Source organism: Anguilla rostrata, chromosome 12 (genome assembly GCF_018555375.3).
Source record: "Anguilla rostrata isolate EN2019 chromosome 12, ASM1855537v3, whole genome shotgun sequence".
In the NCBI taxonomy this organism is placed as follows: Eukaryota; Metazoa; Chordata; class Actinopteri; order Anguilliformes; family Anguillidae; genus Anguilla; species Anguilla rostrata.
Window position 1 is genome coordinate 18715741 of NC_057944.1, and position 25673 is coordinate 18741413.

Genomic DNA, 25673 nt, shown 5'->3' on the forward strand with positions numbered 1-25673 from the left:
AGTAAAATAGCCTCCCTTTCATAAACACAAGATAACTACATAAGAGAGTGACAAATAATAAGAATTATTGCTCTAGGTGCGATCAGAATGGAGAATGCACTTTTCTATGTTTAGTGTTTATGTCGTTATTTACTGATATCAGTAGCATAATGACCCCTCCAAAATCAAAATAAAATTTCATATCATGCAAGTTCATATCATTAAATTTCATGCATGTGCAACATAACGGTATGTTCTGAAATCTTCACACATTTAATACAAGTAGCATAGTCCTTTTTGGACCATGAAATTATGTGTAGCCTCACTGATTCATAGTAATATCTTTATGTAAAATGCTGATTCTATTTGACTGAGATTATATCTGTCCATTGAGATTGCGCTAAACTATTGCGTTGTGCAGTTGTAGTCGGTTTTATGTAGTAAAACTGACAATATTATACTTTTGTACAACTGAAACACTACTGTTATTAACTGTTATCACAAAGAGATATGATAGTTCATTTAAAAATGACATTGAAAACTTCTCACGCTACATTATGAAGTGACGTTATATTGATACAATTATCTAGCAACAAAATAGAACAAGAAAATAAATAAATTAATTATTATGTAATTTTTTGGTCAACTTTCAGGGCCTAAGTGGAATAGTGATTGTGATTATGGTCACAATATGAACAAGAGATTCCTTTCGGTGAGCTCAATGAAATTTTGTTTAATTCAAACTTCATCCAATTTTCTACCTGAGCAAGCTAGTGGAGATCCACCCCTTCAGAAAGAATAATGGCACTGAAGGCACCGGTCTCTAGAGGGGCCAGGGCTGTGCACTCTATAAAAGTGTGTGACGTGGATGCCAAGCAGTGAATTCGGGGATGTCTGTGGCAGGGATGAGGCCCGTGCTCTCTTTGTGTCTGAACCTGGCCCTGGCCTGGGCCTGGGCTTCTCCTCAGACAACTTGCCAACTCCGGGAGCGTTTCCGTCTGAATGGGATGTACCGCAAGGGGGACTTGGTTCTTGGGGGCCTGTTTGAGGTGCACTTCCTGACAGTGTTCCCTGAGCTGTCTTTTACGTCCAAGCCAGAACAGCCGAGGTGTGAGTGGTGAGTTGCTCTGCTCCTAAACATCAGGAGACAACCAGACACACACGGGTACACACACATACACAAATGCACAAACACCTTTACACCAATGTACATTAATTACAGTAAGATATTTTGTAAGTCATGGAATATGCTCTGGTATTTTTCATAAAATAAGTTACTGTTTTATGTGATCACAGATTTAATACTTATACATACATTACATTTGCTTTTGCTTGTTTATGAAATGTTTGCATGCCCACTACATTTGCAATTTCACCTTTTAATCCTTGAATGAAATAATTAAGTTTTACTTAATTGTGTCATAATTTAGGCATTAAAGTAATAGACATGCCATTAAATATATTCTTTGTTCAGTTTTCATCTCTCCTTTGTCAGGCTTGATTTTCCAGGGTTCCAGGCAGTGCAGACCATGGTCTTTGCGATTGAAGAAATCAACAAAAACCCAGACCTGCTACCCAACATCACCCTGGGATTCCATATCTATGACAACTGCGCGAAGCTTGGCATTGCATTTGGTGCAGCCACAGCACTGGTCAGCGGTACAGACGAGTCCTTCTCTGACTTGGGATGCACAGGTTCTCCCCCGATTCTGGGCATCGTGGGTGATCCAAGCTCCACCAACTCCATCGCCATGTCCAGTGTGCTAGGCCTGTTTCGTGTTCCCATGGTACTGTATGACAGAGGACCAATCCTGGTCCACAGCCCATTTGAGCTTTTAGCTCTCTGAATCACACAAGACTGGAGCAGTGAATCTAACCATGATGGCAATTTGTTGTTAATTTTTTTTTACTTCTAAATGTACTGGAGTATGACTGTCTAGACATTGTCATTTCCTTGTGATATGTGAATTTGTAAAGTTACATTAGCATGAGATGAATGGGATTCTCCCATATAAATAAATTGCAGTTCCCTTCAGATTGCCCTTGGCTTTAAAATCAACAGAGAATTGTAATCCTACCCTGGATGGCATAATAATACTATAAATACGTTTCTCTTTATTATTATGCCATCCAGGGCAGGATTACAATATCTGTGGGTTCTCTGTGGCATAACATCAACTCTGTTTATTTATTAATGTTATTTTCATCCATTTGATTAATTTATTTTTATATTTTCACGGAACCTTTGCACTGTAGTAACACTTCTGGTTTGATTCAATTTTGCTTTACACCACAAACATTGACTCTGAATCTGCATGTTTTCAAGTTTTGATGTGTTAGTTTATTTTATCACATACTTATTTTATCAAGTACAGCATTGTTTTGTTAGGGCAGCTAAGGAAAAATTAAGGCAGTCATAACATGATTAAAATGTGTATGTTTAAGAGTAAACAGAAGCCCTGCAGCACTAACCTTCCAGTGACCTTCATGTCTCTGGTCACTGTGAGGGATAGAGTATTTACTGCTTGGCTCTGCCTTATATACAAGCTTATTATGGTAATGGTGGAGACTATAAAATAGAGTATTTAAGGAGGACAGGATCAGCCACAGTACAGCGCCCTGCAGAGATCATGGGGTTCAGTGCCTTACTCAAAAGTACTTGTGTCTGAGGGCACCATAGGTGTACCACCAGCTACCCTGTAGTTGCAAGTCTACAACTGGAACACAACCTCCTGGCCATGCCACAACCACAACCCTTCCGGATTTAAATTGGCCTCTTTTACGTCGAAGCCACCTGCCGCCCATGTTAGTTTCTCCATGTCTTTCTTTTTCCCCCAGGTGAGTTACTTTGCCACATGTTCATGCCTAAGTGACAGACAGCAGTATCCCTCCTTCTTCAGAACCATCCCCAGTGATGCCTTCCAGGTCAGAGCCATGGTGCAGATCCTGCAGAGGTACGGCTGGAAGTGGGTGGGACTCCTCTTCAGTGATGATGATTATGGGGTGCATGCAGCTCAATCCTTCCGCCAGGAGGTCAGTCACTTTGGCTGTGTGGCCTTCTCCGAGATGCTGCCCCACAACAATGACCGGGCTGAGGTCCAACGTATTGTGAGCATCATTCGCTACTCCACAGCGAGGGTGGTGGTGGCATTCTCTGCGGAGGCATACCTGTTGCCCCTCACTGAGGAGATAGCCCAGCAGAACCTCACAGGGCGGCAGTGGATTGCCAGCGAAGCTTGGGCCACTGCAGCAGTCTTCCACACACAACGGCTGCTGCCCTTCCTCGGTGGAGCCCTGGGCATCGCCATCCATAAGGGAGATATCCCGAGGCTCCAGGACTTCCTGCTCAGTCTTCGCCCAGATTTTGACCCTGGAAATAACATGGTGAACATGTTTTGGGAGAAGATGTTCAGCTGTAGCTTCAAAGCAGACTCCCCCAGCAGGGTGTGCACAGGACAGGAGAGTCTGGAGGGCACAGAGTCAGCGTACAGTGATGTGTCAGCACTCAGGTACTCTTACAATGTTTACAAAGCGGTGTACGCCCTGGCACATGCCCTGCATGATCTGCTGCTGTGCACGCCTGGGACAGGGCCCTTCCCAGGACACTCCTGTGCTGAGCTGCACACTCTGCAACCCTGGCAGGTCAGAAACATTCTTAGACATTGTGAGAATGATGAATGATCCAGGCTTCAGAAACATTGTATAGTAAAATCTCAGTTAATCTTTCACAGAGAAACTGAAGAGAGTGGGAATGCTTTTTATTCTAAAGAGTCACTGTATTTCCATGGCAGCTGAGAAATGAGCTGCCAACATAGTAGTACTTATAGAAGTAATACAGAATTTCCTGAAAGTAACTCAGCAAAAGGCAGCATTCTGCTCACAGCTCTTTTATATATAATATTCCTTCTATTGCTCTTATAAGCTTGACTATTTTTGACCCCTGTGCAGCTGGTACCTTACCTGCAAAGGGTTAACTTTACCACCAGCTTTGGTGACCAAGTGTCCTTTGATGAAAATGGTGATGCCCTGGCCATCTATGATGTGATGAACTGGCAGAGGGCAGCAGACGGGTCCATCACAGCCGTGACAGTCGGGGTTTTTGACGAATCCGCCCCTCCTGGACAGAAGCTCCAGCTGGAGGAAAAAAACATCTTCTGGAATACAGAGTCAAACAAAGTGAGCCACTCCTTTTCTTACTAAATCTATGCTCTCCTGTGAGGGTTCCATTCAGCTGGACTGAGGCAGGTCAGTGACTTGCTGGTGTTTAGTGTGAAAACGTCAACTGTTCTGTTTAGGCAGCAAACATAAGTCACATATACAGCATTTGGTTTCTTGTAAAGACTACCCAATAGTAGTGCATATGCTGATCAACAGAACTGTGTCATAAATGAAAAGAAAGGCATTATTTTTATGATGAGAACTTCCACCAGCCCCTGCGCTCCATCTGCAGTGAGCCCTGCCCCCCAGGCACCAGGAGGGCAATAAGGAAGGGCGAGCCAGTCTGCTGCTTTGACTGCCTTCCCTGTGCAGATGGGGAGATCAGCAACCAGACAGGTCAGTGCACCCACAGGGCAGAGAACAAAACATTTCTCTGAGAAGACATTCTCATTTACAAAAATAATTAGATATCCTGATTTGTTCAGCAACCAGGAACTCAGCACCTCGTACAGTCTCATCTTATCAAAGTCTAAATCACAGACTCAAAATTCATCTGAGGCCTCTTTAAAACCCTAGACACATGCATTAAAAGCCCTCTGCTCTGCCCATCCCCTCTGCCTTTTTTGGGTTACAGGTATGTTATTAGTTTCCACTTCTCAATTACAGATTCCAACGAGTGCTACAGGTGCCCGGTGGACTTTTGGTCAAACCAACTCAGAGACCACTGTGTACCCAAGGAAATCGAGTTCCTCTCCTTCCAGGAACCCCTGGGGATCTCCCTAACAACCATCTCAGTGTTGGGGGCGTGCATCTGCACTGTCACCTTGTCCGTGTTTGCCCGTCACAGTAACACACCTGTTGTGAAGGCCAACAATTCTGAGCTGAGCTTCCTGCTCTTGCTGTCACTCACACTGTGTTTCCTGTGTTCCCTGCTATTCATTGGCCAGCCTCAACGGTGGACGTGCCGGCTGAGGCATGCTGCATTCGGGATCAGTTTTGCCCTCAGCATCTCCTGTATCCTGGTCAAGACCATCGTAGTGGTGATGGCCTTCAAGGCTGCACGGCCGGGCGGGAATACCATAAAGTGGTTTGGTGTGCAGCAGCAGAGGGGCACTGTGCTGGCCTTCACCATCATCCAAGCAGTGATTTGCGTGGCATGGCTGACCGTTGCTTCACCGGTGCCCTACAAAAACACCCGCTTACAGAACTCTAAGATCATCTACCAGTGCACGGTTGGGTCAATAGCCGGGTTTGGTGCTCTGCTGGGCTACATCGGCCTGCTAGCAGCCAGCAGCTTCCTGCTGGCCTTCCTGGCAAGAAATCTGCCTGACAACTTCAACGAGGCCAAGTTCATCACCTTCAGTATGTTGATTTTCTGCGCCGTCTGGATCGCCTTTGTCCCCGCCTACGTCAGCTCTCCAGGAAAGTACTCAGATGCAGTGGAGATATTCGCCATCCTGGCCTCCAGCTTTGGGCTCCTGGGAGCAATATTTGCCCCAAAATGCTACATTATCCTACTGCATCCAGAGAAAAACACTAAGAAGGCCCTGATGGGACGAGATGCCCCAAATAAGTAAATGTTTTATTCACATTGATATTTCAAGCAAAGATGTAAATCTCGCAATCTTTTTTAAAAATATGACTTTGTTATTGATATATACTCAATGACATGCATATAAATTCACTTAAAAAAATAAAGACTCATCATGGATTTTAATAGCGTGTTTTTTATTAGTTTTATTGAAATGTATTCAGCGTGACTGGTGAGAAATTTTTTTTAAGGTTTATAATTTCGGTGACTGAAATGTATTTTCTTTCCATTGTGTCTTTTTGGGTGTGGTACTAGTGCAGGGTCCTGGACAGTGTGTATGAATTGCTTGTATGCGTGTGCAGTGTGTGACTAAATGGGTTTTGTCCTGACAAACAAGGGGCCTCGTTTATAAAACACATATAATACACACACACATTCATGATATGCATAAGAGTATACTCCACAGAGTACACTTACACACTTTTCCTTATGGTTATGTGGCTATACTTCAGGTTCATCATTTTTTTCACACATGAGAATAGATTGCCTACTCCCTCACATATGGAGATGTGTAGGCTCTTAGGCTGTGCACGCGTCAGATTGTCTTTCATTAACTAGACTATTGCAGCGTTGGCTTTTAACATTATCAAGAGCGCAAACTTTTTGAAACACAGAACAACCTAATAATAACAATAAAAAAATTAAATCCATGCATATGAACATTTCATAAATGAGGCTTCATTTGGCTGATCGTGATAAATGAGCATATAGAAGGATATAAAAGAGCTGAAATCTTTTCATTTTGCTCACCAAGCTAAAAATAAGCACTTCTTACGATTTCAGAATATTTGTGATTTATAAGTGGGTCATGCATAGCAAGGATTTAACCACATTTATGCATGTGTGTGGACATTTTATAAATTGGTAGTTGGAACATTGATGGAAATGGTTGTATGCTCAAATTTAGGATTAATTCTAAATTTGGCCCCATAAGGGCCAGGAATAGAAACATCAATATCCCTTTGTTAATATACGCACACACACACACACACACAACCACACTCTTCAGTCGATTCATATGACTGACTTAAGCATGTGCATACAGGAACAAACACATCCACACATATGTACACATATACACTTATGTACATGCACAAACACAGACATACTCACATGTAGGGTCTCTTTTTCATGTGAGAGAAAAAAAACAATACTGCTGCATAATTTTTATTTTCAGTAAGATTTTTATTAAGGCTCAAGAAAATAAACTAATGGAAAACAAATAATATTTTTTATAATTCAATTCTTTAAAGATTCTGTTTTCTTCCCTTGTTTTATTTAACTTCCCATTAGCAGGATGATTAATTAAAAATGGGGAACTATTTGTAAATGATGTCACACACTTCTTAAAACATGCAAAGAATAAAACAATTATGGAAGGAATAAATGTTAAAATGTTAAAATGAAGATAATTTTATAATAAGTCATTTGCCAATAAGTCACACAGATGGAGATGTGGTCTATTTGATATATAACAAATGTAGGTCTTATTGTTCCTATTTTAGTGCTTATGTTTTCCCCATTAGGAACTTCTTGGTGTTGTTCTCTGGCCTCAGTAGAATGATGTAACACTTTGGGGCAAAAATGCAGAGCAGGAGCCCAAAGCTGGAGGTCAGGATGGCGAATATCTCCACGGCGACTGTATATTTCCCCGGGGAGCTGACATAGGCGGGGACGAAGGCGATCCAGACAGCGCAGAAGATGAGCATGCTGAAGGTGATGAACTTGGTCTCATTGAAGTTGTCTGGGAGCTTCCTGGCTAAAAAGGCCAGCAGGAAGCAGATGGCTGCCAGCAGGCCAATATAGCCCAGGACGCAGCCAAACCCCAGTGCTGACCCAACCGCACACTCCAGAATGAGCTTTGACCCCTGGAATCCTGTATTGCGATGTGGGTAAGGGGGACTGAGGGAGAGCCATAAGATACAGATGAACACCTGGATGCCAGTGAAGAGGACCACACTGCCCCGCTGCTGAACCAGTCCAAACCACTTAATCATGTTGGCACCAGGTCTGGCAGACCGAAATGCAACCAGAACCACGATGGTTTTGACCAGGATGCAGGAGAGGCAGAGCACGAAGCTGATCCCAAAGACCAGGTGCTGGGCCAGGCAGGACCACTCTGAGGGCCGGCCCACGAACACCAGCGCACACAGGAAGCAGAGTGTGAGGGACAGCAGCAACAGGAAGCTCAGCTCTGAGTTATTGGCCTTTACAAGAGGGGTGTGTCTGTGGTACAGAAAGACCACACCCACTGCCACTGTTATGCCACTACCTGACAAGGCTATGGTTGTCAGAGTGATGCCCATTGTGTCCTCAAATGACAGAAACTCCACCTCACGAGAAATACATTCAATCCTGTGACTGTTAGACCAGAACTCTGGAGGACACTGCTTGCATTCCACTGATCCTGAGGAAAAGATGTCAAAAATACATGTTAAATTTCTTTTAATTATTGTACAGATCCACTATAAATTACATGCTTTCACAGGCATAAACAAGGCAGTACAATAACAAATACAGCCCCAAATCATAGACATGTACTTTATGGTCCAGGTAAGAAGAGGACCTTTCTTGGCCAGTACAGAGCATTACCATTATATTCAGGTCTCCTCATGTTTTTCTTGTCAAATGATCATACAGTCCTTAGTGATTTCCGATCACATGACTATTTATGAGCCATCATATCCATTAGACATTTCAGGAAATAAATGTAATTAAATTCACATTCCTCACAAATCATCACAAACTGTGAAGGGTGAGAATATTGAACTATTATTTTTTTAAATTACAGTATAAAAATGTTATATAAAAAGTTCAGTAACACCTCGATAGCAAACATTTTTAATGTACTCAAAACAAGAAAGTAATTTAAACATATGGAAACATATTTCAACAAATAACTGAATGTGAATTCATGAAACAAAGATAAAAAAAACTCAAAAAGCATTTTATTTTAATCCTCTAAAATGACACAAAAATAAATGAGTTGAATCTAAAGAGGTTTATTATTACCTGTCTGGTTGCTGATGGTCCCGTCTGCACAGGGCAGGCAGTCAAAGCAGCAGATGGGCTCACCCTTCCTCACTGCCTTGCGTGTTCCTGGGGGGCATTCTTTAGAACACACAGAGAGTGGGACCTGTGCAAAGCACAGAAAAGGTCACGGAGGAATGGGACACATGGAGGTAAATATACATACAGAAAGCACTGCTGCACATCTTTTCTGGCTTTTTGGCAGAGATGGTGAGGCTAAGAAACAGCAGTTTATGTACTCACTCACCAATCTATTAACTAACTGACTGACTGAGCGGCTACTGAAGTTGTTATATTTTATCACAAGATGTTTGCGGCCGTGTAAAAATGTCTAATCAGACGCCCTCTGCAGTTCAGTTGTGACTCCATAAAGAAGTCTGTAAAAAGAGCAGCAATGAGCTTGGTGACAGGACCCAAATACAATCGGGACAGAAGAAAAAAACATTTTTTGTCAAGAACATCCATAATCAAAATATCAAAATATCATACTGCTATAACAATACAGATTTTCTAAGCAGGCAGCTAGTATCAAAGACAATTTACAATGTAGTAAATTGTACAATGTAATTTTGGGCAATTTAACATATTCTATAGCAATATTACAGAGCAGGATACTGAACTGAATAAATTGAGTCAACAGTTTCTCAGGGATAACAGCAGCGGTGATTCTAAATTTGGCAGTCCCCCTTACCGTCTTGGCACCACCGACCCACACAATGGCTGAGTCATTCAAGTGGAGCTCAGACCCTTCCATTTTCCCAATGGTGACATACTTCAGTGAGCCATCAGGGCTGTCCTGCCAGCTCACAATGTCGTACACCGCTCTAATGTCCCCACCCTCAAATTGCATCTCCTCTCCAAGCTGAGTGGTGAAATGCACCTGGCCAAGGTGATGTAACAGCTGGAGAAAAATAACAAAGACCAATTAAATTTTCGATGGAAGACTCAAGGCAGCGCGTGGAGATTCCTTGATCAATGCCAGTGAATGGAAAAAAAGGTTGTAAAATGCTATACCTGCTGTAGTGGTTGAATGCTTTGAATAAATTAGAAATAGTGATGCAAAACAAATATTGCATTTCTCCATGAAGAAAAACTGTTTTGGTAAATCCATTGCTTCATATCATATGACTGTACAGCTAGTAGAGGTGGTGCCACATTGTGGCCTCACTCCTCTATGTCTTTTGTATTTTATTACTCTTTTCAAGATTTATAATTCTGCAAAGTTGAATTTAATGCACCTGTCTCGGTTGGAGATCCTCGGTGGTGGCACAGTGTGGGCTCCCGTAGGTGGTGTTCTTTCCAGTGCATGACAGCTGGTTGTGGAGTGCATGGGCCACAGCATATACAGCCAGGTAGATGCTATAGCTTGTTCTCAGCTGGGAGGTGTCCGTGAAGGTACTCTGCACTGACTGTAGTGTCTCTGTACCTACACAAGGGGGCAGCAGCTGTGAGGAAAAAGAATTCTGCCAAACTGGCTTGCAGCCAAACAAGAGCCCCCACAGCTCCAACATCAGAGTGCTCCCAGGCTCCTGGGAAGGATGGAGGCTGCGCAGGTGTTCCTCCAGCCCTGGGATGGGAGCGCTGCGTATGGCCACGCCTAGAACTCCCCGGGCAATGCTGGAGAGGGCAGTGTTCTGCAGGAGCCTGTCACTGGTGCTCCATGCCTCACTGGCCAGGAACTGCCTGCCTGTTACGTTACGCCTGACCAGCTCCAGGAACAGCGTCTCCACATCTGTGTACCAGGCAAACACCAGGATCACTCGGGCAGAGGAGCGCTCCACCACTGATGCCGCCCGAGCCACATCGTGCTCCAAGCGCTTCCGTGACAGCGTTGCGATGAAGGCCAGGCACACCCCGGCTCCCTTCACCTCCTCAGAGAAAGTTTGGACCAAGGACAGCCCATAGTCATTGTCTTCAACGATGGCTCCCACCCAGGTCCAGCCAAAGCGCTTGGCTAACTGTGCCATGGTCCGGGCCTGGTAAAAATCACTGGGGATCGTCCGGAAGAAGTTAGGAAACTCACGCCTGTTACTGAGACAAGCACAGCTAGCTCTATAACTGACCTGAAGAACACAAAATAAAAAAGAAGAATGAGCTATTAAAAACAAAAGAGTACTGCACATACTTAGGATACCTTGAAAATAAATGAATAGACATCCTACTGAAATCTAACCGCATTTAATGGCTGTAACATTTTAACTGGATTAATGAATATATGAATGAACAAATGAGTAATTATGGCTAAAACACACTTAATAATATGTACTTGTGTAACTGGATGCAAAAATATCTTTCATATCTCCTGTCATTTAATGATTTAATTTCATTCTATGAGTAATTGGCCAGCTGAAAAGAAACAAACTATCAGCAGATATATCTTTTTATCCATTTGTGTAAATAAGTTCTTCAATGAAATAGTGTTTTTATAAACCATTTAAACACTATTTTGACATAATAGGATATATAACAAACATGCCAAAACTGTTATTACAGCTCTGACCTCTTAATCTCTCAAATTCATACCTGCAGTTTTTGGCTCCATATGTCAACTGCATTGCAAAATATGCATATCACAGAATATATGTATTTAAAATGTTCATAAATCATTTTTACTAAGGTTATATTAGATCATAAACAACACCACTGGCAGGTAGTACTGTGTTTAAGAACATAACAACAGTGCCCCTCAATAATCAACACCATAACCCACTGGTGTAAATCCAGTGCTCTAACAGCTTGTGACTGACCAGAGGAATGCCCAGTGGTCCCAGAGTTCTGGATAGGATGATACACTGGCTCGAAGTAGCATCCCCAATGATGACTGGGACTTTGCTGCAGGTGTGGTTCCGCCCACTGACCAGTGCCAGAGCCCCCTGGAGGGACCAGGGGTACTCCGCACAGCTGTCTAGGATCCTGTATCCCAGTTTGACCCCTGGGAGCAGGAAGGGGTTCTGGTTGATCTCCTTCACCGCAAACACCATGGCATGTGCCCAGCGCATTGGCTGTGCCTGGAGTCTGAAAAGATGAAAACTATATCCCAGCAGCAGAATCACAGCTTACTGCTTTTAACTTTCAGTAACATATTCATATAAAAAAGGTGACAAGAACAATGACTTCCTCACAATTAGAAATAGTTTCTTAGAGACACAAGTCTTTCATCTACTCTGTCTTAAATGAACAATGCAAAAATAAAGATTTCTTTTAATATGAAATAATAGTAAAATTTAAAAAATATATAAAAGCAAAGTAATTCAGGCAAAAAAAAAATTGCACAGGAATTTTTTTAAATTATTGTGACCATAAACTTCTTATTCCATGCCGAAAGCAGTGACTGACCTCTGGCACTGCGGTAGCTTCGGGGGTTTGGTGAGCGTTGTTTCTGGGGAAACAGGCTGGATGTAAAGAGGAAAGAGTCCTCCCAAAATGACATCTCCATCCTGAGAGAGGCTGGGGTCTTCCAGGCTGTCAGAGTATATCCACTGCTGGCAGTGTGTCGACAGGCTTCCATCCGTCGCCCAGGTCTGGAGAGGCAGGACCAGCACTAACCACTGTGGGAAGCCGAGTGGGGACATAGCGGAGCTGGGCTGACCAGCCTCTCTCTGAGCCCTGGCTTCTATGTCCCTGACATGCAGTTGAAGTGAATATTTGTAATGGCCACTGTGTCCCGAGCGACTGTGTAGAATTCTGGATTGAACAGTAAACAGGGACCATGGGAGAGAGGTAATCTGCCCTTCCCATGAGCCTCTGCATGCATGAGGTAATTTCTGGAAGTTCAGTCATGAGTGTGCAGGTCAGTGACACGGCAGCACGGTGGGGGGGGGGGGGGGGTGTAGACAGCTGGGTATAAAAGAGGGCGTCACAATGCATATTCAACAAAGTTGAATTTTAGAATTTTTCTTTCATGTTGTTTTTGTCTTGTTCAATTGAAAGTACATGTTTCTCTTCCACATCTGATGGAAAAGGCTGTATGTCAGGTCAGTGCACTAAGGGTTTTAACAATCAATGAATCACATAAAAGTCATGTTTGTATGCGTTCACCCAGAAAGCCTGGGAGGATCTTCAAACACAAACAAGCTACGTAGGGACAGGGACTGGGGCAGTCCTATCCCCATCCCTAAATTAGAGCCAGGGGGGATAATTCATGAACATAATTTCATCATGATTGCGGCGGTTGGGCCAATAGGCCTCAGGTGTGCGCAGTCTCTCTGACTGCTGCACATTTTACAAGCAATTAGGCCCCATTTTCAGAAGAAAGGGAGTGTGAATGAGGAATTGTGGGTTGGGAGGGGCAGTATGTCCCAGACGGGTTTAAATCACTGTTACTTGAGCACCAGAAGCACAGATCACAGGTAAACAATTGGGGGGCGGGGGCAATTCAGTTGGGGGGGGCATGTCATGCAAGCAAGCCAGTTAGCTGAAACCAGACTTGGACAATGCAATGGCTTTACACTGTTGACAACATACCATTTTGAATGAGGAATATTCCTAACTTGGTGCATGTCTATTTTAAAGCAGAAAGAGGTGTTCGCTTCTTCAGTCAGAAAAAATGTGATTCAAAGTAGCAGCAGACTAAGAAATGACTGACACAGGATATTTTTCTTACTTTGTGTGTTTCAATACTTAAATATTTTATTGCATTGGTCCGGAAAATGCTCTCAGCGTCCTTTTGAGCAACCTGGAGACATAACAGTATTTTTTGTGAATGCATTAAACACAGAAAATATAAACTTCAGCTTTGTGAGGTTTTGAACAAACATTTTTATCTACCTGTTTCATGCTGTCTGTTGTTCGCTCCCTCCAAAACGACAATAAGTAGTACCTCAAACAAAATTATTTTTGTGCTTGTATCAAAGCAGTTACAAAAATAAAAGCATTTAACTCCATGGTTTTAAAATATGCAGTAGTGTTTAAAATATTTTGAATTCATAACTACCAGAAAGCAAGCAATCTGATGTAGCCCAATGCACTAGAGTTCAGCTGTATGCAAATGCAGAACACTGAAACATATACAGAGTTCTGCATAGTCATGCTGGTCATGTCAACTGTTACATGCACTTTTTGAGACATTTAGTCAGCTTTTTTTTTTAAAGATCTATACCGTACTAATTGCAACCTTTACACATATATACAGTACAGCACAGACAAACACAGAACACATAGAGATGGAGGAAGACTTATTAAGGATCTCTATTAAAATTGAACGCATCTTTCAGAGTGACTGCATTTTTTTGCTAGAACATTTGAGATGTCTCATGTCCCTCTCCCTGTAACAATTCTGTTTTTTGCTTCATAGTGTAGATAGTCTGAAAAGGGAGTAGATCAGCAAGTTGATTTGCAGTCTGATTATGAAGTAGATTTGTAGTCTTAGGATGAAATATTTACATTCTTAGCAGAAATTAAATTTACTGGCTGAAAGGGAAACAGATTTATAATCTGAACAGGAAATAGATTTACAGTCTAAGCAGGAAGTACACCTCAGGTTCTGAAGGGGGGCAGGAGTCTGCCTGCAGTACAGAGTCATCATTGTAGCTGTGATCTCTGTAGCTGTAGTGCAGTGTAGTGCAGGCACCTTCAGGCAGCCCTCGGCCCTCCACTTGGTCCAGGTAGCCAGCGATGTAGGAACCAGTGGAGTGCCTGTTGGCAGTGGGGTTTTGTGCAGCAGGTTTGTTGCGAAGCACTACTCCAGCTGTGCTGCAGGGGGCACCAGAGAGATGGGGTTTACAGGCCTCTTGCTGCCTTTCTCGAGCACGGCTGGCAATGTGACGCACACGGCTCTGACTGCGGGATGACAGCCTCCGGGACAGGACCTGTGGAGAGTCCTCGTCGCCACCCAAGGGACACGCAGGCAGAGGCAGGAGCGGAGGGAGGGGACGGTCCTCCTGCTCAAGGGACACCAGCTTGCGCAGCTGCTCAGTGAGGGGGTCGGCAGAAAGCGGGCGATTGGTCAGACTACCCATCCACTTTCTATCCCGCATACCAGGTGTCACAAAGCTGCGGCAAATGAACTTGTACTTGCTCTCAAAGTTGCAGGAAATGTCCTCTGAGGTCAGGTCACCAAGGCTTTTGGACTTACAGGGGCTGGGGACTTTGGATATGGGAGGAGGATTGAGGTTGGTGTCCGTATGACCCTGCTGGGCCGGGACTGGAAGTCCTCTAGAATTGTTTTGAAGAGGGGGAGAGCAGGAGACGAGATGGCGATCTAAGCACTGCTGAATGGGGCTGACACTCCTGGGTACCCAGAAACAGTCTGAGGCATAGCCATTGTAGTTCCGCTCATTTCTCTCCGCTGAAGCCCACCTGTCACCTGACTCATAGTACCCACCGTGGGAGGATTTACTGTATTCTCCCTGCACATTGACCCCATTATTGGCAAGGTGGTGTTCAGTTCTGGGGCTGGTGACAGGGCAGCTGTACTGACACCTTGTGCTGGACTTTGGGAGTCTGCGGAGGGTGGAGGGGGTTTCACCGGCCCCCACCCATGCAGAGCCGTTTCTGGGAGTCAGCGTGATATCCAGCGGGTCCTCGTCGACATTGATCTCAACCTCCATCAGACTGCTGCCTGCGGAGTCATGGCAGAGGAGGAAGCAGTCAGAAGCGGTGCTGTTAATGCTGACGTTTCCTCGGCCTTGGTAGCCCTCTCTCGCAAAACGTGGGGAACCATACGAGGGTATTGAGCTGCCCTCACCCTCACTCACAACTGCTGAGTGATACCAAGGTACCCTGCTGCCCTTGCTTTCCATGGCATTGTTGTGATATGAATGGACTGGACTACCACTGTCTTCCAAGGCATTAGAGTGATATGAGTGTAACCCACTACCCTTGCCCTTCATGCCCACAGTACGATATGAAGGCAACTCAGTGACCGCAGTGTGATATGAGGGTACATTGCTACCATGATCCCTAGTGTTCTCAGTATGATATGAAAGCAACCTATGACCTTCACCCACCATGTCCTCATTGTGACATGAGTGCATCCTATGATCCTCTTCCTGCATGCCTGCACAGTGATATGGGTGACCCCAGTTGTCCTCATTGTCTGAGCACTGAAGATGGGGGTGCTTGACAGGGGATGGAGCTAAGCTGCCTACTGGGGTGCTCTCCTCGGACTCCACCCTCATTTTCTGGATGCTCTGCTCTCGTAAGTTATAGACAGTGACAGGCGACAGCACCTCCTCATCCAGGATGGTGTAGACAGATGGGTCAGTGGTCTCTGGGCTGGAGAAGAGGGCGGTATCAGATGGGTCAAAGGGAGGGGTTCTGCAGGGAGTCAGTTTGTGGGGCTGGGTGCCATTCATGTTGGACACCAAGGTCAGGTTGCTCTGATCACTGGTGACATCAAACTGACCAATCAGTGCAGATATTGATCCACAGGTGTCGCTCCCGTTGCCGAGGGAGACAGCATCAATGAGACGGGAAATTGTACTATCCTGCAGTGAAATTTCACTGGGCACGTCAGACTGGTCCATGTGTAGGGCAGAGGAGGGAGCTGCCATTGAGGAGGTGAGTGCTCTCATGTCCAACCTGCTCGACACTGGTATATCATCATTCCTGGCTTGCACATTGGAGGACTGTGACCTTATATGGTCCCCTGCTGTGTCAGGGAAACTGGTTTGGTACAAAATTGTTTTGTTCGGGGAAGCAAGTTCAGCTGCTTCATCTGATTGGTCATGTAGGTCTTTGGGGCTATCGTCACTGTGTCCATCATTGCTGCCTTCCCCAATTACTAAGTAGGTAGTCTCCTGTACCTCAGCGGGCTTCATGGTCCATTCCTGGGAGGAGTCAGCAGGCAGGGACAGGTCTTGGGGTTGTAAGCAAGCAGAGGTTTCAATGAGGAGATCCACTGATGCAGACTTGGGTCTCTCCAAGGCAACCATTTCTGCAGAAAAAGACATTCAAATTCAGTGACAGTGACTGCTGCAGATCCGAAAACAAAACACTAAGTCACACAGTCTGTCCGAACACAATTCAATCGCAACACAAAGACAAATGGGATGTACCACCAAGTACGACTGTGAGAGGGGTTTGAGAATGAGTCTGTGCAGGTAAAAACATCAATTCTGGAGGAAATGATCAAATGTGACAGTTGGTCATTCAGAAAGATTTTTCAGAAAGAAGTTTCTTATATTATTTGAATTCATAATTACATCATGGAATGATGTAATATTGGCAAAAGATGTTTCTGAATGAGGTACCCTTAACAGGCTGTTTGGATTACCTGCAGTTGTATCCTAGTCAGTTTTCTACTACAGAGAAGCACAACAATAAAGACAGAACAAGACAAAGGTGTGTTAAGGTATTCAGGAAGAAATAGCTTCTGAGTGTGTAAAATAACATCCTTTTTGCTGCCCTCATTTCAATTTGCAAAAACAAAAAGTCAAAGCAACTTTAAATTCCCCAGTTTGCAAATCTCCAACACAAATGATGCATTCTTAATCCGATCATTCTAAAATAAACAAGGGCAAATACCCGGATGTTAAAGAAAAGCATAAATAAGCAGCAAGAAAATTATACACTGTCACCTCAGTAGACAGAGTATGCATACAAATAGAACGCAGCAGTGCTCACGCACACAAGGCAGAACAGTAAGCAGTGTTTCCAGCATGCATGAACAACTCCTTTTGTAGAGACAGACAAGCAATGTCCAGTAACAACTGTAAAAAGGACAAAAATGGGCTGAAGCTATGTATACCGTGAATGTTCAATCAGACATTCTTTGCTTACACCAACAACCCCACGAACCTGGGAAGGGGAATATCTGGCCCTCACAGTCTGCTGTGGCTTCAAGACTGCTCTTAGATCAGTGCTTTTGAACAGCACGAGGACCTGCATTTAAAGACAGTCCTGCTCTCTATCGCACTGACCTCTAGCACCGTCTGAGAGACTGCTTAGGGTTTACATACACATATGTGCTGCTGATGCTAGGTTGGCCTTTTAATGTTAGCCAGCAGGTCTCAGTTATGATGTCACCTGCTTCCAAGCAGGTGTGGACTGTGGCGGACTCACCCGTATGCGTGTCGGTGCCTGGGTCAGGCTGATCCTGGTTGGGCGAGGAGAGAGCCAGCGCCCCCTGCAGGAGCTTCTCCAGCGGCATGGAAGCGGGGCGGTGCTGCAGTTGGGGACGGGGGGGAGCACGCCTCTCCACTGCCCCGTGGGACGCCTGAGAGTCCTGGGGGTCGCCGCCGCTGTTCCTGTCGGACGACGCCTCGGAGAAGCCGCCCATCTTTGACTTCTTGCGGCCTTTGGCGGGGGCGCTAGCAGTGCGGCGCAGCAGGTGATCGCTGACGGAGCGTTTACGCAGCGGGAGTCCTGTGTGGGTGTCCACCGAGCGCTTACTGTTCCTATTGAACAGGCCTTTAATTCCTCTGAGTTGTCGACCCTGGGAGAGGAGGGGGAGGGGGGGTGGGGTGGGAGGCAGAGAGAAAGAGTAACAAAGAGGAGAAGAATAGAAAAGAAAAACATAGAAAAATGGGGGGAGGGAGGAAGGGAGGGGGAAGGGGAAGTTGAAGGAAGCCAGTGAGAGGGAGAGACCGCATGAGAGAGTTAGAGAAGGCAGGAAAGAAAGGGGATTAAATGTTTACCATTTTCTCAATCGGCTCATTCATTTGTGAATGGAAGTGTGTATTCAGGGCTGTCAGGCTTCTCAAATGCTATAAATCAGCATATTATGGAGCAGAATTGCCTGAAATCAAAATATGAATGATACATTTATTCTGATATTACTCTGCACAGAACGCACTGAGAATTCAGATCGTACAACAGGAGCATGGCACAGAATGGCATGGCATGAAGCAAACCACTGCAGACATGATTTTTCAAATGAAAGAAATACGGTGCATGTTCAGCTGAACAAGTCTTTTCATTCAGTCCGCTTTTCCACACTATTAGCAGACACGCTTCATTCTCGATGTGAACTAAGTGCATAATGGTAGATGGCCTATAGATGGTGCTACCAGCTTTAAATTCATTTCAGTTATGCACATGCTGCATATCAAACAACATTGTATGTCCAGATTTTCATTCTCCACAGTTCAATAAACAAGGCAAAAAACAAACATAAAATGAATAGCAACATAATTACAAACGTGTGTAAAGAATGCACAGGAGCCAGAAGCAGATGCTGGAACAGATATCGCATTCACAGCAATAAGTGGCATGCAGACACCATGTAGCACATATAATACCTTATTAGCTCCTAGAAAGTGCATAATGGTATAGCTGGGGTTGAGGACTAGGGGACTCCACTGGAAAGCAAAAAGGATGCAGTGGTTTGATAAGCTAGACCAAAAATCATGAAAATCTTTCCATTAATGAACTTTTTTTTTTGACCCCATTTTCTTCTAATTTAAACTTACATCAACAGTACTGGAACTGGATATTAGTAAATATCCAGAAATTAATCAATAAAGGTAAATAGTTTGTTTATGACAGGATTTAAATTAGTAAATGACACCACACTTAAACCATAGCCTAAATACCATTAAGGTATTATTGAATGGCTAATGTCCTCTGTAAGCATCTGTTGGTTTAGCTATGTGACTCGAGAGCACAGCCAAGGCTTCACCCACACTAATGCACTCGAGTTTGTGGGGTCAACGGCAGTCTCCACTTTGTGAACTCTGACCCCTCAGACTGCGGCAGATGTGACAATCAGAGAGTTGGGTGGAGATGTGATCACACACCTTGCCGTAGATGTCATGCACTGCGATGTGCACAAAGATGGAGGCCTCAGTCAGTCCCTCCAGGTAAACATGTCTATAACCTGCAGGATGAGTAAGAGAGGAGAGAGAAGGGGAGTAGGGACAGTGGGCAGGAGAGAGAGGAATAAGAAGGGAAAGAGTAGTGGGGGAGAGGAGAGGAAGGGTAGGAGTGTGAGAGACAGGAGGGATAAGTAATATTGAGAAATTGAGAGAGGTATGTTCATGAATGCAAATAAAGGGTAGCAAACTGGTTGGATGCTCATTATACAACCAAATCAGAAGTGAGCTACTTTCCATTCTGAAAGAGAAGCGTCTATTGACTGAGATAAGGAGCACTGGATCCTCTGCTCTGTTGATTTGCGAACACACATAAGACATCTGGGATGTTCCAGCTTGTTTGACCTGGTCATGCCTCATGGATGCATTTGCTAGCAGAGGTTTGTTAAACATTCACAGTAGGGGCGAGGTGTGAGACAGCACATCCTTGGAGATTTGTTAGAGAAAGCAGGGACAGCTGAAATGTTATCCAGACACAATCATATTGAGAGCTAGGGAGCTCTAAGAGTAACAGCCCTGACAATCTTCCCCCCAGGTGTCTTTGTCATTAGTGAGAACACACTGAGCAATCTAGCATGGCAGAGACATCACGTGTGAATGTAGAGTGATTTGGAGAAACCGTGGACCATGACTGCCACAGATGTTTCTAGTTGTTATAGTGCAGCACATCTGTAATGGGAGCTGGTCTGTGATCAGCAAAAGGTAAGAAAGAGACTGATCTGAGATCAGCAGAGCCACTAACACACCCTACCTGGCATCAAGCTGCTGAAGGCCACTGTCCTCTGCCCAACAAAATCTCGTCCAATTGGATCATGGTCCCAGACCAGGAAGCGCACCAGTGCCAACTCTGCCATGTGCAGGGTGAAAGAGAGAGTCTCTTCCCACACAGGGTTAAACCCTGAGATACACACACAGGCAGACAGAGACAAACACACTAGGTTAAATCATAAGTTAAACCAACAACCCACAGGGTGGCTACATACCAGTGATGACTAAGCTTCACCTGGACAAATATCACACTGAAAATCTGTCAGGACCAGATTGTGAAAACCTAGTGGGAGGGGTGGGATTGGAATTTGTTGTAGCTGTCACTTGATTGGCCAGAGATTACACTTACCTGGTGTGACAGGTTTAAATCAGTCGCTCATTAGAGGGCAGAAATGAAAACCAGCAATATTACTGGCCCAGAGGGCCAGATTGAAGTATCCTTGGCCTACAGCCTCTCCAGACCGATAAACAAACATATTTTTCAGCATATTCATAACAACAACAAACATTTCCAAAAATACACAAAGGGCTCCTGGGCAACTGGCCACAGACCCATTAAAATGATAAATCTGAGCTTTCCACAGTGTACCCCTGAGTGATGTCCCTTCCTCAATCACAAATCAACGGCCACAACATGCGTGCAGAACAACAAAGAGCCACACATGACAAGAGCAAGACGCAGTAACACACGGAACAGTGCAGCAAAACAAACAACACAACACGAGACACAGCGTAGCAAGATACCCACCACAGCATGGAAACAGAGTAAAAATAATAAGCAAATGACACAGCAAGAAGCAGGATGACTAACACCACAGTGGAGAAACGCCCATGGCAAAATTCACACAATGAAAAAGAGCCATATAGCGCAACACAGCCACATACGAGGTACTTATGCTCAGGGCAATGCATATGTCATGCATGGATACACACGGTACAAATGTTTATCTCTTGATGCAAATATTTAGAGCCATATAGTATACACAGATGTATTGATATTCATGTTAATTAAAAAAGTGAAACATTTCCTAAATTAGATGAGTTCTAGAAACGGAGATGTTCATAAAATATTTTGCATAACCTCAATTGCCTGCAGTGCATTTACACTTACAATGCCCCAAAATTGAGTACCTCCTCACTGCAACACTTTTTTATCTTGGTCCCCAAAATACTTTTGATCAGTACCAGTCACTTCATTAGCAGTGGCAGAAACACATTATCATGAGGCTTGAGGAACAGAGGGAAATGGAGAATAAGGGGTACAGGAGGACTGTTTGTCTCATCTCTAGAGTAAGCCTTCAGCTGTCATTTTTATTATAATTAAAGTTATCCATCCTTAATACATTCTTTTGTTTGATATATGGTTTTGCAAGCAACCTCAAACTACCACACAGAGACAGCTATCTGGGTAAGGCTGCAAACTATAAATTGAGCTGGTATACAAAAATGTATAGATACTTATTTGAATATGAACAGGCATATTCATAAGCATGGATGGCATTCAGACGTGCATTTTGTTCAAGGAGGATAGGATCATGTAGGTATAAAGCAGAGACATAAACACATACGTAGACATGTATGTGTAAATGCACATGAAGGTTTATTCAGTTTATAAATACAGACAGATGTGTGTACAGCACAGATACAGACTAATGATGCTTACCATTGTCATCGACCACTCTAGTCTGTTCTTTGCAGCAGTCAACAGGCAGACCAATGATTTCCACCTCCACAAAGGGATCAATAATCTGAAGAGAACAGGGATTTTCCCACAATGAAATCAAACATCACTCCAAGGCAGCAGTCAATAAAGGCATTTAACATGATTGCTGTGCGTGGAAGAGAAAAGTCTCCAAAATTTAAATTCAGCTGGTCCGTTGGCAAACATTTTTCATTAGGATCTCATTCTCTAATGGGAAATTAATTAATTTATTCTCCACCGCAGATTAGCTGTAAAAACAGATGGGACCCTGGTGCATTGTGGGTAGCAGCCTAGTAGAAGCTGGGAGACAGAGGGTTCCAGTGGCACATGCAGGGTGGCAGATGGGGCTTCCCTGGATGCATGCTGGGTCATTTTATACCCACCTCTCCTCGGTCCCCCAGCATGGAGTCTGGGGGTTTGGGTAACTGCTGTCCGCTGATTATCTTCAGCAACAGCTGCTTCTTGGGGTACGCAGGGAAGGGGTCATCACAGAATGGGTTGAATGAACCTGCAAAGGTATGATCTTAAGGATATGCTTTTCATGGAGCAAGAAATTAATCTTTAATAGAGCACAGAAAAAGCACTTTGCGTTTGGTCAGCTTCATTGTAATTGCTATGTTCATTTAGTTAAACAGCCAATGCAACACATTTTGCACTCCCTGCCAAAGTCTAAAACACATTTAAAAGATTCAGCTTTTGGTTAATCATACCAAACAGTAAGATCGTGCCACATAAAACCACCTCATATATATACATATATACAAAATTTTGCACCTGCATTTTGCAAAAAAAATAAATAAAAGATTTTAATTTTCAAACTGAAAAAACCCAATATATTGTATGTTCAAATACTGGCTGAACGGATTTAGGGATACTTTCAGATTAATCATTGTTCATCAGTTGCCAATCAACAGTCTGGAGCCTTAGGATTTTGTTCATCTTGCAATTATATCAAACCCAGACTATGGTGCAGCAATCTACTCAGTGACAGGCCATGAACAGCTTAGTGGACACATTAAGGTCAGGAAGTATTTTAAGATTTTAATAACTGCATCATGGTTGCTATCTGGGTTTATGACTAATGTGCACTAATAGTGTCTCCAGACAATGTTCTTCTCCAAGGGAGGGGAGGGAGGTAGTAATGTTTAGCAGTGCTTTGCATTAAAAATGTGGCAAACCTTTACATGAAAATGATGTCAAAAATAAATGACACAAAATATACAGTACATGGCTATGTATCTATCTATAAAAAGTAAAAAGTAAATATGCTACATTTAAACAGACACACAGACAGATACAGATTTATGTTTGTCAGAGGGAGTGTGGGGCTCTGTACCTTTACACATGGGCTGGGGCTTGAGGACGTATCCACTGTTACCATTTGCCAAAAACTTGGCCCTGTTCAACTGCATCATACGCCCCTCAGTCTGGTAATTCAGCGCCACTGAGGAAACCCATGGAAAATTTCAGGGAAAAATCACAGACAAAGAAAACATTTTGCTTATATAATCATATGGGAATAGAGCAGGTGCTCACTGCAACTCTGGTTTGGGAAAATATCTTACATTCACAGCTGAGCAGAAGAAATAAACTGCCATGTCTCTGTCAGACCATGTTTTCACCGACTAAGGGAACTGTGGGGATTGGGGCAATTTCATGGTAATTAGTTCCTGAATTGATCAAGATGCTGCTGAGAATTACATTTTTTCCCCCAGCAGGTTTGTCCCTCTTTCCGTGTGCCCAGATGGTGTTGGTGACATGGGCCATATGTGTGGCAGAGGGACCTGACACAGTCACCTTGTCAGATATCCAGCAGACACAGCTGTCAGTACCGAGCCAGGAATGTCACACTGCAGTATTACATACAGAGAAAGGAGCTCACTGGGAGTTATGAGTCAAGGGGAGGCTGGGGCTGTGGTCTGGTGGTGCATAACCAGATAAGCGGCAGGTTTATTTACATCCCTCACCAAATCCTGCCAAGTCCAACTACAAAGCAAAAGGAGTCCAAACTCCCTATGGCTCTTAACTGGATTTCAAAGTCAAACTAGCCCACAGGAAGTGCAAAAAACCTGCCTCTTTGAATCATCAGTACAAGAGAGATGTTTTAGAAGCTTATCATTGGCTGTGGAAAATTAAAAAGTAACACGAAAGCGACAAATTTCAGTGTGTGTGTGCATGCATGTAGTGCGTGAGTGTGTGTGTTTGTGTACAAGCATGAGCTTGTTTGTGCATATAAAATGTGTGTACTTGCATAAGTGCATGAATGTGTACATGTACACTATACATGTGTCTTGAGAAGTGTATTCACATGTGTGCGTGCACACAGATGCATGAATGTTTGTATGCATGGGTGCACTTATCTTCTGCATTGCATTGCAGTGCATGTGTGTGTATGTGCAAATGCGTGTGTGCTTCAGAGAGAACATAAGTGTGAGCATGTGCTACGAGGAGAACTCACCCAGTTGGCAGCCAACATTCCAGTAGACCTGGGGGTTGAAGTTACTGGAATCTATGCGGTAGGCAGATGGGTAGATGCGGGAGAGCTGCCTCTGATTGAAGGAGATGAGGCGCTCCGCTCTGTGGTGAACCAGATGCTGCGCACGATTTTCGCTAAAGGACAGAACATTCCCTGGAGTACCTGACATGAGACAAGACCAGCAGATCAGAGAGAGAGAAAGTAGGAAAGAAGGGGAGTGAGAGAGGCACTACATTAGTAACACTGAAATAAAGCACAATGTGGATTTGAGGAGATGGATAAACATGGATGGACAGAAGAACAGAGGGGAAATTGATATGGTGACAGAAGGATAACAAGGGAGAAAGGGAGAGAAGAAGAAGACTAAGGTGGGAGAGTCTGAGAAGAAGAGCAAGAGAGGGAGTGACGAGAATAAAAGTCAGAGGAGAGAACAGGTGGGTAGGAATGTGATAAGAGAAGGAGAAAGTGGAGAGGAAATGAGCGTGTAAGAAATCTAGCTTTGCCTTACTCTCTTCCAGGCACTCTTGGGAGACCACAGAGTTGGAGAACACCACCAGGTCTGAAAGGTCTCTACTCAGCTTTATGGTCTTCCTCCGTCTACAACCCCTAGAGTCAGCATGAGAGTGTGAGAGAGCAAGAGAGAGAGGGACAGATCATGAGAGAGAGAAAGAGAGAGAGACAGAGGGGGGGATCACACAATAGACCACTCAACTCCAAATGAGCACCTGTGCAACACTACTGCAAATGATAAAATAATGCAAACCCAGGTAAGACAATGCCATTCTCATTTAGCTCTTAATAGCATTCATTATAAGGCCAACAACAAATGGATCTTAAGGAATTATGTGAAATATATGTCTTCATTAATAATGTACGTTCTTTAAAGAAATTAACAAGACACAAGTAAATAAGCGTGTACTCACTGTACCTCTAAATTAAATCACACATAATAAGCATAGAACTTTAACAGCCGATCTCCTGTCGTGGGAGCAGGTCTGGGAAACACTACTTTTCCCTCATTGCAATTCCTCACTTTTGTTAACTGTTGGGGAGTTTTCACTTATCATACAAACCCTTTGGTCCTGAAAGGCACCAGGACACTTCAAAGCACGTAGCTCCGGTGGGAGCCTTTCCTTCTGAGCGACTATTGAATTTGATTTATCTCACGGCAGGCGCCGCAAGGTTCTCCACTGAAGGCTAACTGTGTTTGAAGTG

At 44.0% G+C, this 25673-nt stretch overlaps 3 protein-coding genes across 10 annotated transcripts in view; 1 reads left to right on the forward strand and 2 right to left on the reverse strand.

Annotated features, from left to right (window-relative positions):
- The first annotated feature begins 884 nt into the window (after positions 1 to 884).
- On the forward strand, positions 885 to 5778 carry LOC135236948 (extracellular calcium-sensing receptor-like). Its single transcript, XM_064303570.1, has 6 exons — positions 885 to 1096; positions 1475 to 1766; positions 2818 to 3621; positions 3928 to 4155; positions 4410 to 4533; positions 4804 to 5778. Exons 1-6 carry the CDS (start codon positions 885 to 887, stop codon positions 5712 to 5714), a joined length of 2571 nt encoding a protein of 856 aa, XP_064159640.1. The 3' UTR covers positions 5715 to 5778.
- Positions 5639 to 12583, reverse strand: LOC135236945 (extracellular calcium-sensing receptor-like). The gene is made up of 6 exons (XM_064303560.1): positions 12095 to 12583; positions 11506 to 11773; positions 9997 to 10821; positions 9450 to 9659; positions 8741 to 8864; positions 5639 to 8135 (listed from the first exon to the last, which is right to left on the reverse strand). The coding sequence occupies exons 1-6, from the start codon at positions 12328 to 12330 to the stop codon at positions 7237 to 7239; spliced, it is 2562 nt and encodes an 853-aa protein (XP_064159630.1). The 5' UTR covers positions 12331 to 12583; the 3' UTR covers positions 5639 to 7236.
- A 768-nt stretch (positions 12584 to 13351) lies between these two features.
- The window catches only part of plch1 (phospholipase C, eta 1), a 67860-nt gene continuing 55538 nt past the window's right edge, over positions 13352 to 25673 (reverse strand). For 5 of the 8 annotated variants that reach the window (XM_064303554.1, XM_064303555.1, XM_064303556.1 and 2 more), the window contains 10 exons: positions 24967 to 25064; positions 24441 to 24620; positions 23319 to 23426; positions 22366 to 22490; positions 21944 to 22028; positions 20264 to 20410; positions 19438 to 19517; positions 18940 to 18999; positions 17762 to 18134; positions 13352 to 16634 (listed from right to left, as the gene is read on the reverse strand). In XM_064303554.1, coding sequence (XP_064159624.1) covers positions 14209 to 16634; positions 17762 to 18134; positions 18940 to 18999; positions 19438 to 19517; positions 20264 to 20410; positions 21944 to 22028; positions 22366 to 22490; positions 23319 to 23426; positions 24441 to 24620; positions 24967 to 25064 — 3682 coding nt within the window. In that variant the 3' untranslated portion in view covers positions 13352 to 14208. Of the gene's footprint in view, positions 16635 to 16973; positions 17002 to 17761; positions 18135 to 18939; positions 19000 to 19437; positions 19518 to 20263; positions 20411 to 21943; positions 22029 to 22365; positions 22491 to 23318; positions 23427 to 24440; positions 24621 to 24966; positions 25065 to 25673 lie in introns of all 8 variants that reach the window. The other 3 variants (XM_064303559.1, XM_064303553.1, XM_064303557.1) reach the window with 3 other exon arrangements.